At 37.9% G+C, this 13,096-nt stretch overlaps 1 protein-coding gene across 12 annotated transcripts in view; it reads left to right on the forward strand.

Moving 5' to 3' along the window:
• PPIP5K2 (diphosphoinositol pentakisphosphate kinase 2) overlaps window positions 1–13,096 on the forward strand; it is a 93,084-nt gene that overhangs the window by 27,566 nt on the left and 52,422 nt on the right. For all 12 annotated transcript variants that reach the window (XM_078153070.1, XM_078153069.1, XM_078153071.1 and 9 more), the window contains exons 5-9: window positions 4,418–4,503; window positions 6,232–6,386; window positions 6,748–6,849; window positions 9,274–9,435; window positions 11,191–11,312. In XM_078153070.1, the coding sequence (XP_078009196.1) occupies window positions 4,418–4,503; window positions 6,232–6,386; window positions 6,748–6,849; window positions 9,274–9,435; window positions 11,191–11,312 (627 nt within the window). The remainder of the gene's footprint in view (window positions 1–4,417; window positions 4,504–6,231; window positions 6,387–6,747; window positions 6,850–9,273; window positions 9,436–11,190; window positions 11,313–13,096) is intronic.

Genomic DNA, 13,096 nt, shown 5'->3' on the forward strand with positions numbered 1-13,096 from the left:
AGGCAGGGAGACCGTTTTTAAGAGATTATTGCAGTAGTCTAGGTAAGAGGTGGTGAGGGCCTGACTTAGACTGGTAACCATGTTGAGATAAGGGAATGTGTAAGAAAAATGATATATAGGAAGAAATGGCAAGATTTTTCAACAGATTGGGTTTGTAGGGTGAGTGAGAATAGATAGTGTAGGATGGAACTGAGGTTACAAATGTACCTGAAAAAGGTGGGGGGGGTGGGGACAGGGATAATGAATTCTCTTTTCAACATACTGAGTTTAAGATTAAGAATGGCAGCTGGTGATGCAGGATAGGAGCAAGGGCTCCTATCCCAAAGGGCTTGTGAAAAATAACAAGAACAAGAAAAGAGGGCTTTTATCTATGGTGGGGACAAGAAGTAAATCTTTGGAAATAGAGAGGGAAATAAGCTAGGGCACAGTGTGTCCCTTGAAGAATGACTCCTAGGAGCCAGACTGGGCATCTTTCATCTGCATGAGGAGTCTCCCACTTCCTACTGCCACCTTGTAGCCAACCTCCTCAGGTGAGAAGATCTTATACCTTGGTGCACTGGCATCCTGAGCCTTCCGTCTCCCGCTGAGCACAGCTTGGCCCCTGAGGAAAAGCTGCTAGGGGCCAGGTCAGGCATCTTCCATCTGTACCAGAACAAGCCATCTTCCATCTCCCAGTCTCCCCGGTGGAGCCTGCAAAACTCCGGTGCAAAAAAGGACAAACTTTCCTTTGACTTCAGGGCTGCCATCTCCAGCTGTATCTCTCCTTTGAGGGTAGAGGAATGGTACCCTCCACTCAGTGATGAATATTCTCACACCTGGTCATGCCCGTCTCATTTCAGTGACTCTGAAGTCATGCTGATCATCATCCAAACCTCATTCCACTACCCCTACCACCTAATTCCTCATTCCCATCCCCCTTCAACCCTCCCACCCCAGAGTTTCATCCTAACTCCACCTAGGCATGCCCTTCCACCGTGCTCTCTCAACAAATTTCCTTTCTTCTTAAGTCTATTCTATTCTTTCCACCTCCTGTCTTTTACTGAAACCTAGCTTTCTCCTTGGCCACCTTTTTCCAGTTCTGGCTGCACCTTCACTCATTCTCCTTGGCTCACTGGTTGAAGCAGGGGAGTTGAAATAACCTTGCCACTTCTCCTTTTTACTTCACTCAGGTTAACCTCTCTTCCTTTGGGGTGCATGGCATTCATGTCTACTACTCAATTAAAATGGTGATAGCTGTTGTCTACAGACCTTTCCTCCCTCCCTCCATATACACACAACAGGTGACTCCCCTTCTTTCTTCAAGAAGGAGTTTGCTACCTGGCTTACAATTTTTCTGTCTTCCCCTGTTCCTGCCTTCATACCAGGGGACTTCAACATACATATTGATTCACCCTTAAATACCCTAACTGTTCAATTCCTCAGCCTACTCACCTCCCACGAGCTACTCCTTTATTGTACCTAAACCACACACAAAGATGATCATACCTGATCTTGTCATCACACACAAATGTTCCATGTTCAAGAATTCTGAAATCCTCTCATCAGAGGCTTTTCACTTCTCCCTCTGCCTTCCCTTACATGTCCCTATTTTTCATCTGCACTGTGACCTGCAATCCCTTGACCCCTCAGTTCTCTCCCAAGCTATCCCCCCTGCACTAGCCATTCTCTTTTCTTACCTCATCTTGAGTCCTTAGTGAACCAATTCAGCTCTATGCTGTCTTCCTCTCTTGAATCCCTACTACCCTTTTTTGCTGATCGTGCTTTGACAAAGCCTAAGCCTTAATTCACTCCTACCATTCATCACTTTTGTGCTTACACAGGTGCTGCTCAACAAAAGTGGAGAAAATCACGCAGCCCCTATGATTGGGTCTTCTGCAAATTTACTCAGTTCGGCCCTCACTGCAGCTAGATAGTCCTACTATATCTCCCTTATCAACTCACTATTCCACTTTGCAAATAGCTCTTCCAAACCTGTTCATCCCTCTTCAAACTTCTTATGGCTCCCTCCTCCCCTCTATTTTACAGAAAACATTCAGACCATTTGCTGTGAACTCCCTCTCTCCCCCTCGTCCTCACCTCCTATCATCCAAGTACCTTCTGCCACTTTGTCTTCCTTCATCCATTTCACATGGTGGAATCACCTTGCTCCTTAGCAAAGTTAACCTCTCTGCTTGTTCAAGTGCTGCTATTCCATCCCATCTCCTCCAGCAGATTGCTCCCTCTGTCATCTCCACTCTTTCAGTTATTTTCAATCTCTCCCTGTCTGCTGGTTCATTTCCTGTTGCCTACAAATATGCCCATGTTTCCCCTATCCTTAAAAATCTCACTTGATCCTTCTGTCCCTGATAACCATTATCCTATTTCTTTTCTGCCCTTTGTAGCTAAGCTCAAAATGGCCATCTACAATAGCTGCCCCTGCTCTCTTTTCTCCCTCTCTTAACCTCTTACAATCTGGCTTCCTACGTTATTCCACTGAAACTGCTATCTCCAAAGTTACTAATATTTTCTCAGTTGCTAACTCTAATAGCCTTTTCTCAGCTTTCATTCTCTTTGACTTTTCTGCAGCTTTTGATGCTGTTGATCACTCTCTGTATTTTCTTCTCTCTAGGTTTTCAGGAACCTACTTTCTCCCAGTTTTTCTTCTACCTGTCTGACTACTTCTGTTCTGTCTCCTTTATTGAATTCTCCTCCAGATCATGCCCTCTAAGCATAGATGTTCCTCAGGGTTCTGGCCTAGGTCCTTTTCTCCCTTTATATTACTTCACTTGGGGATCTCATCAGCTCCCATAGATTTAATTACTGTCTCTATGCTGATGATTCTCAAATCTGCCTTTCCCGCCCCAGTCTCTCCATTGACCTCCACTCTTATATCAACTGCCTTTCAGACGTCTTAAACTCAATATATCCGAAACAGAACATTATCTTTCCCCCCTAAACCCTCTCTCCTTCCTACTTTCCCTATCACTGTTGAGGGCAACACTATCTTCTCACTACTATGTGCCAGGCACTGTAGTAAGCCTTAGGTTTACAAATAAGAAAAAAAAAGTTAGTCTCTGCCTTCAAGGAGTGCACAGTCTAATGGGGGAAGATTGTATACAGAATGAACCTGAAGAGTGGAGAGGGCCCCCAAGGGTTATCCAGAGTGGGGAGCATGATGTTCATGGAGTTGAGACCAAGCAGAGCCACTGATGGAAAATGAGCCCGGAAAGTTCTGAGCCCTCCATAAAGGAGAACTCTGGGAGGAGTTTATTGCTTCACCTTCATGAAGCACTCCCATCACAGGGAAGAGACCACCAAGGGAGCTGAGAATGTGTTGAGCATCAAATGTAGAGACTTGATTGACAATCTCAGAAATCCTATAAGGTGATTGGGGCTTCAGATCAGGGTTGGATTTGATGTTCTCTGAGGTCCCTTGTGACTTGGAGGTTCTGCTTCTATGACAGTCTTGGATTTTCCCTTGCAGTTCATGTATATAGCATGTGATCTCTATTTTAGAAGCAGTAGGCCTTAGTTTCCTCATTTGTAAAATAAGAACAGACTAAATGGTTTCTGAGGTCCTTTCTGAGAGGGAGTATATTGGTTCTGCAGTTAAAGTTATTCGATTCTGATTGCATTTCTGCTACTTATTACTCTGTGTGATCTTGAATAAGTTACTGTGCCTGTTGGATCAGTTTCCAGCATGAGAGGATTGGACCAAATGGTCTCTGAAATCCCTTCTTAGTAGGCATCTGGGTGGTACAGGAGGTAGAGTATCGGCCATGGAGTCAGGAGGACCTGAGTTCAAATCTGGCCTCAGACAAATGTCTAAATACTATCTGTGACCCTGAGCAAGTCACTTAACCCTGTTTGCCTCAGTTCCTTGTCTGTAAAATGAGCTGGAGAAGGAAATGGCAGACTACTCTAGTATCTGCCAAGAAAACCCCAGATGGGATCAAGAAGGGTAGGACATGACTGAAATGACTCAACACAAAAAAAAAAAGAGCCCTTCTATCTCTAAATCTCTTATTCTGTAAATGAATCTAACTATAGTTCTCTTACTTTTCCTGTTATAGTAGAACTTGAGAGTTATTTTTAATAATAAAGAAACCTGTATTTTAATAATTATTAAATTATATTTAGCCTCAACATAAGATTAAAAAAATTTGAACTAGTTGATTTTGACTAAAATCCTACTCTGATACTCTTGTTATTTTACCAGTATCTTGCTTTCCTTTTTTTTTAACTTCCTTTAGTTTTTAAGTTAAAACTTAACTGTCTAAAAGTACTCGCTCTCCAAACTAATGATAATATTCATGGTGCATATTTATCAAAATCTCAGAAAAGATAGCTTACTGATAGTTCTTCCATTAAGCAACAGATTATTATTAGTACTGTTGAGCTTATTACAATATGAAAGTGTTTTTCTCTTTTTCCTTAGGAGAGAAGTTTATAGTATTCTTCAAGCTGAAGGTATTTTACTTCCTCGTTATGCAATTTTAAACCGAGATCCAAATAATCCCCAAGGTAAGAGAATTTTGTCATGAGCAAATTGTCTCCTAACACTCACCATGCTGCAGCAGTTGGTCTGGTCACAGGAGAATTCAGCCATTCAAACCAATCTTCCTTCTAGTCTAAAATAGTTGTTTGACTTGGGGGGTATTTATTTGGAGCAGAAGTCAGTAACTGCTTAATTTCCCATTTCCACACCCAGAGCGAATTTGAAGATGTGATGGTCCTCAAGGAAGGCACTGGATGATGATCAACAGTAGACTTTCAGTTGGTCATAAATGGTAGCAACAGTCAGTACTTTGGGTGGGAACCCTCCAGAATGCCCTAGTCCTTCTGCTAAGCACATAATTCCCCCACAAAGCAATGCCTGTAATTGTAAATCACAACTATTTTTCTTCTACTCGATAGGGTGAAGATTTACTCAAGTGTTCTACTTAACTAACAGACTTGCGGTTCCCTCAAAGGGTATTTTGCCACTTATTTACAACTTGATTATTTGCACTTAGCCTTCATTAAGAATTCCACCCATGTATTTCATTCCACTAAGGAAGCTCCAAATGTTATTTGAATCCCTTTCCAAAACTTCAGATTTTTTTTTCTTTGAGTATGTTCATTTTTATTAAGAGTTTTGATGACTTAATTGGAGCTAATTCCAATCTTGAGGATAAAAGCCAACTGCAGTGTTTAAAATTAAACTTTACTGAGTGTTTTTGCAATTTCCTGGGACTTTAAGTATGACATTTAGTATAAAACAGTGAAATAGACATAAAGAAGAGTGGGGGGGGACAGACGGACCAGAAGTCACCATAGTAAAAGGATTCAATTAAAAGTTTTGTAGCCTGTTACTGACTTTGTTCTATTTTTCTCTTGAGATACTTTGTTATACTTAGGATTTTGTCAAGCTCTAAATTGTTTCTGTCATTTAGAGGACTCAAATAATACCTCTTAATTAATAGACTTGTAGGAGGGGAAGGGGCATTGGTGTTTTTTAATTTTTTTAGCTAAATAGTACTGTTTTGTGTGATATCCAAGATTAGCAGTCCCTTGTGTGTGTCAAAGGGAAGCCACTTCCTGAGATGGTTTGCACTTTCATTTAGAGTAACTCTTTTATCCAACTCTATTTGGATAAAAAGGTCATGGTAGGGTGCTAAAGTACTTTCACTGCACTTAGTAAGGCACAACAACCAAAACTGTTTCTGATGGGAATATTTTATCATCAAGTGTATATTTCTGTATGCAAAACTTTTTTTAGCTAAAATGAACAGACCAATAGCTGCTTCATTTAAATTTATATGTATGTAATATGTCTCTAATATGTATGTAACCTGATATTTTGCTTATGGCCTTTTATGAAGCATAGCAGTTCAGTATTTTATTACTATGTTAACCTGAAATTATTTCAGAAACCCAATTTCAGTTCTGTGGAATCTATGCAGGTAAGTTTTTTGTTTTGTTTTTGTGAGCACACACTTGTGTTACTTTATTAATAAGTAGTATGGTGTAGCAGAAGGAGAGCTGGGTTTGGATCGATGCTGGGTTTTAATCCTTTCTCTGGTATATCTATTCCCCTTATGACCTTAGGCAAGCCACCTGATTTCTTTAAATCTCAGTTTCCTCCTCTGTAAAATGAGGATCATCGATTACTTGACCTCCCAGGATGGTTGGGAGAATTAAATGAGATCATGTGTATGAAAGTATTTTACTAAAATGCAAAGTATCCTTATTTTATCTTTGGTATTACAGAATGCAATCTGATTGAAGGGGAGGATCAAGTAGAAGTAAATGGGGAAGTTTTCCAAAAGCCATTTGTAGAAAAACCCCTCAGTGCTGAGGATCACAATGTTTACATTTATTATCCAACATCTGCTGGAGGTGGAAGCCAAAGGCTCTTTAGGAAGGTAAGACTCTGATATCTCAGTGAACAAATATTTTTGGACTTTGGATGTGTAACTATTATATATGTTTTTAAGTGGCCTACTATAATTTTATACTATATAATAAAATTACAAAATAGAGTTATAAAATTTAGTTCTGTGAGAAATTAATAAATTAATAAAACTGATATCTTAATAAATTCCTGTGATAAAATCTGAATAGTATTTAAATTTATCACAGCTTAATATTCTTACCTACCAAATATTGATATTTGAAAAATCTTTTTAAACAACTTTAAGAAGAAAAAGAGAGACTATTGAACTAGCACAAATGGAAAGCACTCTTCTAGAAGTTTGTGTATTTGATAGAAAATTTTCATTTTAGATTGGAAGCAGAAGTAGTGTGTACTCCCCAGAAAGCTGTGTGAGAAAAACAGGCTCATACATTTATGAGGAGTTCATGCCTACAGATGGCACTGATGTCAAGGTAAGACTGACTGATAGAAATATGGATTAGTACTGTACCTTCATCTAAGTGCTTTAAGAATTAGGCTATATCTCATAAATTAACCACTAGAGGAAATATCATTAATGTGAACATTTGGGCACATAAACCTAACTTGTTGCTTGAGGATCAAATATGTTTACAAAGTGTATTTTTCAGCACTATTGCTTTTTCAAAGAATTCTGAATTTAATTGAACACAGGAAAAAAACATGTTTATATACATAGTATACTGAGCAGAAACAGAAGATTATATGTGAAAATACAAATTTCTGTTATGTCAAGCATGTTTTTTAAGTATATTATAAATTCAGTATGGTACTTGCAGAGTTATTCTGCTTGTCTGTTTCTTTCTGTACATTTTTTAAGAAAAATGCTTTAATGACCTTTTTTTCTTCCTTTTTTTTTTTGGCAACCCTATAACTATCTTCTTTGATCCCCCAATTTAGAAAATATATACACACTGCTTGTAACAAATAGACAAGTGAAGCAAAACAAATTCATACATCTGCCGTGTCCAAAAATGTATATCTTATTTGGTACCTTGAATTCACTGTACTGTCAGATAGGTAGCATTATTATGGCATTTAAAAAATTGTCAAATGATGTAAACCTTCATAATTTTTCTTTTGTATCACATGAGCACATTTACATATCTAGCATCAAAATTTAAAGTTTATGAGCCCTTAATTTTACCTAAGTTCTATAAATTGAATTTGAATTAAATCATATTTTAAATGTTTGTTAAATTGCTGTTTTTAAATCAAAGAAGTCTTTTTTTTAAAGTAAATAGCACTCTGACAATGTTTTGTAAATAGGATTTTTCACATAGAGATTTCTCACTTTTTTAGATGAAAATACATTTTTGCATAAGGCAAATTAAGGTTCATTATATGCAGCATCTAAATTATGAACAGCAAATATACCAGAAGTGTTTTTTTTAGCTAAATTCTCTGGAACTTCTCCCACAGAAACAGTGTTATTATATGGTGGTTAGTTTATCAGTGTAACCCACAAAATTTATACTGTAACTGATGTGTTTATAATACTCTACTAATGGATATAATATAACTAACCAACATGTGTAACAACATCTCTGTGAAGAAAATGTATTCATACTTTCAGCTTGGGGACCCCATAAGTTCATCTTTGTCTTGAACTGTGGGACACCATATGGGGTGGAGACCCACAGTTTAAGAAGTGCTGAAGGAATCTCAAGTGGAAAAAGTTTAAGAAGCCCTGGTCTACAATATTGGGAGCAGGGAAAGGCCTTCTGCAGAAGGTGGGATTTGAGCTAAATCTTGAGAGAAACCAAGAGGATCCATACATTTTCCCAGCACTTTGCCTTAATGACAAATAGTAAAGTAAAAACCTTGAGTTGATGCCATATGAGGAACAACAGAAAAAAGTATCTGTGGGAAGAGAAGGTTCAGGGGTAACATGACAGCTATATTCAAGTACTTGAAAGGCTCTCATGTGGAAGAGGAATTGTACTTATTCTGAGTGGCTCTTTAGGGCAGATATATAGACACAATAGGGAGAAGCTGTAAAGAGGCAGAATTGGGCTTGATGTCAGAAAAAAAAATCTTAACAGTTAGAGCTATCTGTAAATGGAATGGGCTTCCTCCAAAGGTACTGACTTACTCTTCACTTGAGATCTTTGTACTAAAACTTCATAACTACTTATTGGGTGTATTGTGGGGGGGAGGGGAGAAGTCTTTTTTAAAGGTATAAGTTGAATGGGATGACCTGAAGGTGAAGTCCCTTCCGTTTTGGGAATTTTGTAATCCTCTCATCTCCTTTTTACATATGTGGAGTAACTGAGGCTCAAAAAGGTTAAAAAGGTTTGTTCACAGTCACACAGATAGTTAATGTTGGGGGCAGGTGCAAAGCCCACGTTTCCACTGATTCTGTCTATATTTTCCATAGGAACTAGAGTGAAGACTTCAGTATATAAAAACAGCAGAGGACCCTCCAGCTTAGGTGTTAGGATATTGGATAGGGGTCTAGGCATGTTCCACACTTGACTGAATAGCCGTGGGTAGAATTGGGAGAGAAAGGAAAATGTGAAAGTTAGTTTCCCCGTTTTTTCCTAAAGACTAGCCTATCAGAAGGAGGGAGAAGTGAGAAAATCTGGAGTGTTGTCCTTAAATTATGTGTATTTAGCCATTTGTATATTTATTTAGGAAGCCTAGGTATATAAATCAGGGGCTGCCATGCTTCACTTCATTTTAAAGTTACTTTAAATAGCAAGCTTCCCTGTGTATTTATGATGAAATTTGATTTACTTGTGATTTTTCAGAAGCATGTCTGTTGTGTAGGGAGCAGCTGTTTTGCACTAGTTTTTGTTGTTGATTGTTTCTATAAGCTTGTTATCCACTGATTTTTTCCCTAATATTTTCTAAAGGTATACACAGTAGGTCCAGATTATGCCCATGCTGAAGCACGGAAATCCCCTGCACTTGATGGCAAAGTAGAACGGGATAGTGAAGGGAAGGAAGTCAGATACCCTGTTATCCTCAATGCTAGAGAGAAGTTAATTGCTTGGAAAGTCTGCCTTGCATTTAAGGTAAAATAGAATGAAACATTTAAAAACATGCAGAATCTCAGTTCGTGAATATTTTGTAATAACATTTTTTAATTGGGATGGGTATTTAGAGTTGTAAATGGTTACATAAATTGAAACATGGATGCTTCACCCATGAACAATATGCTTATTAATATTTCAAAAGCTCTTGTTAATGTCATCAATTCCTTTACCTCTTCTTCTTTCTATTTTTCATGGAACCTTATTAACTTGGACCCTTCTTACTCAGTATTTATGATGCTTCAGGTAGGAGTTGGGCTAAAATTTCTATTTGCTAAGCAAATAATTAGCCTAACTCTAAGGAGTTGAAATTTTTCATTCTGCCATTTCAGCAACTATTTTACATTTGTTATGCTAAGGACAAATGATAGTAGCTTTATATAAATATACCTGTATTCTTATGATTACAAAAGAAGCTTTAACTAAAAGCATGCCAAACTTGGATGAAATTTGATCCGGCAACATAGAAGAGCAGGAAATTCCTCCCCTCAGAATGAACTCATGCTTTTCTGTCTACTCCAGTTCCCCAGAGGTAATAATGACATGTGATCACATCAGGTGTTTATTCCCCTTTGGATGGAACTCTCAAGTGCCACATGAAGAGACTGAGGGCATTTAGCTTATGGAAGATCAGACTCCAGGGCAACATGGTAGCTGTCTTCAAATATTTTAAGGACTGTCACCTGGAAGAGAGACTATAATTGTACTTGGCCTCAAAGGACAGAACTATGAGCAATAGATAGAATTTGCAAAGAGGCAAATTAGGGTAGCTGTCAGGAAAAAAAAAATATCCTAACAACTAGAACTTTCTAAAAGTTGAACAGGCTACCTCAGGAGGTAGTGAGTACCTTCTCCCTGGAGGTCTTAAAGTAAAAGCTAGATGGACCACCTATTGTAGTCTTTTTTCTCTAGTTTAGACTAGATGACCATTGAATTCCCTCCTAATTTTAAAATTTTATAACTCTTTATGCCATTGAGCAGCAGGCAATGAAAGACCTGGAGATCATTTCATGTGAGGATTGGTTAAAGGAATTGAGAATATTTATTCTAGAGAGGAGGTAACCTGGGATGAAGTGAGAAAGAAAATGATTAGCCACCTCAAAGTGTTTTAAGGGGCTATCATGTGGAACAAGTGTTAGATTTATTCTGTTTGTCCCTAGTAAGCTAGAAGATAGAAAGTGATAACTTTGCAGCATAACATAAGAAAACATGCTAGCAATTCAATACTGTCTGAAAGAGGAATGGAATGATTTAGTAGGTAATGGGCTGTAGTGACTTCTGAAGCCCATTCCAACTTTAAGATTCCATAAAATGCTGCTCATCCTGAGATTTGTTACTCTAAAAATTTCTTTTTAGATAATAATTAAAAGCTTCTCCATTACTCAGTATGTCTTTAAAAAAAACTTTCACTAAACATTTTAAAATATTTCCTAATTAACTTTTGTGGATCATGCTAGCCAAAACAGGCTTTAAGGTTCATTATTCTATATCCATTAATGTACAAGGATTATCATAGAGTAAAAATTTACTAACCTAAATTGCAGATAAGCATTTTTTCCCCTGAAATGGCAAGTAAATAATTTTATGAAGTATGTTTGAGCTTCACTGCTTGTGGTGTTATCACAAGATTTTGAACTTACCGAAATGAAGGTAGGAATCTACTACTAATGAAAATGTTTCTGTTTGTTATTAGAATTGTAACATTTGAGCTCAGAGTTTTAAATTTAATTTTAATAGCAAACGGTTTGTGGCTTTGATTTGTTACGTGCCAATGGACAATCCTATGTCTGTGATGTCAATGGCTTCAGTTTTGTGAAGAATTCTATGAAATATTATGATGACTGTGCAAAAATACTTGGGTAAGAATGTGTTGTATTTTCATTCATCCCTTTCCCCTCTTAAATATAACTAATGTTACAGTATACTGCCATTTATTCAATTAACTAATAACTGGAAAACTCAACAAGAATGATTTTTGGCATGCTGTATTAAATTGATCTTTATAATGATTACTTTGAGGTACTGCAGGATACAGAAAGAATCCTTTAATAGTGAAATTTCATTTAATATGAAATGTAATTCATTTTATTTTGATACTTTAAAATTTTTAATTCAATTAAATAAAATTATGTATCTGCTATGTGAAGAACACTGAGCTAGAAACTTCTCAACACATTGCAGTATGGCTTCTGTCTTTACCACTCAATTAAATCTGCCCTCTCCCAGTCATCAGTTACCTATGTTTTGTTAAATCCAATGTTTGGTTGGTCTTTCTTTGTTTTTTTCCCCCATTCTTGGCCTCTCCAAAGCATTTGAGGTGTTGACTTCTCCTGTCTTCTGGTGACTTATTCTTCCCTTAGTTTTCATGTCACTGCTCCTGCTTTTCTACCTATTTGACTGATACTTCTCAGTCTCCTTTGCAGGATCATCCATGTTTTGCCACTTATATGTAAGTATACAGAGACACTATCATCTCTTTGTTCCTGTAAGTTATGATTCTTTTAATGCAGTTAAAGCTTGCCTTAGCTTTGTCCTGGGCCCACTTCTCTGTTTTTTTAATAATCTCATCAGTTCCCCTGTATTCAGCTATGGTCTACCTTTCATCTCTCTCATGAATGCCACTGGAGTCCATTACCAACTGTGTATTAGACTTCCACTTAGGTATCTTAAACTCAGCTTATCCAAAGCAGTTTTTATCTTTTCTCCCAACTCTTCCTCACCTCCACCCAATTCCTTATTTCTGTCTAGGTACTATCATCTTTCCTGTTATCCATTTGTTGTTATCCAGAGTAACAACAGGCCAGGCCTGCCTCAAGCTAGTATGGTCATTTAAGTTTGAGACTTAAGAGATTCAGGGAACATTTGTTGTTTAGTTGTTTTTCACTTGTGTCCGACTCTTCATGACCCCACTTGTGGTTTTCTTGGCAAAGATATAGGAGCGTTTTGCCATTTCCTTCTCCAACTCATTTTACAGATGAGGAAAGTTAGGCAAACAGGGTTAAGGTAACTTGCCCATGGTCACATAGTTAGTAATTGTCTAAGGCAGGATGTGAACTCAGGAGGAGTCTTCTGACTCCAGGCCCCTCCACTTGCTGACTTAGCTGTGCCCCAGAGAACATTTATTAGTTAATAAAAAGTTTACTTAATCGCAACATGGAAATGATACAGCACTTGATTCAGATATATGCAAACACACACACACACCCCACCCCCCAGCCTCGTTTCCATAGAGGGAACTATCTTCTCAGCAGCTCTGGGTGTAATGATTTTCTTGGCCCTGGAACCACCTCTAAAGATCACTGCCTCCTTATATGTTATTCTCCTCAGTGCCCTCAGGCAACTAAGTATCCATATCTATGGCTAGAACCTTATGGACCAATCAATTCTCAGGGGTACTTTCCTTGCCTTTTAGCTGAAAAAAAAATCATAGCCTAGCCTGCTGCAGGGACAGTGGTAGATGGCTGATTTAATAAACCCAGTTTAACCACCCTGCAATAATACCTATTCTTCCTTTCTTTCTGATTCACTTAATCATTTGCCAAGTTTTGTTGATTCTAGCTCTGTATCTTTTTGCATTTGTCCCATATTTCCATTTGTGCTCATCATCTCTCATTGGTTTTTTTTTTTCCTTCTCAACTAAGCT

Source organism: Phascolarctos cinereus, unplaced genomic scaffold (genome assembly GCF_003287225.1).
Source record: "Phascolarctos cinereus isolate Bilbo 61053 unplaced genomic scaffold, phaCin_HiC Scaffold_4;HRSCAF=312, whole genome shotgun sequence".
In the NCBI taxonomy this organism is placed as follows: Eukaryota; Metazoa; Chordata; class Mammalia; order Diprotodontia; family Phascolarctidae; genus Phascolarctos; species Phascolarctos cinereus.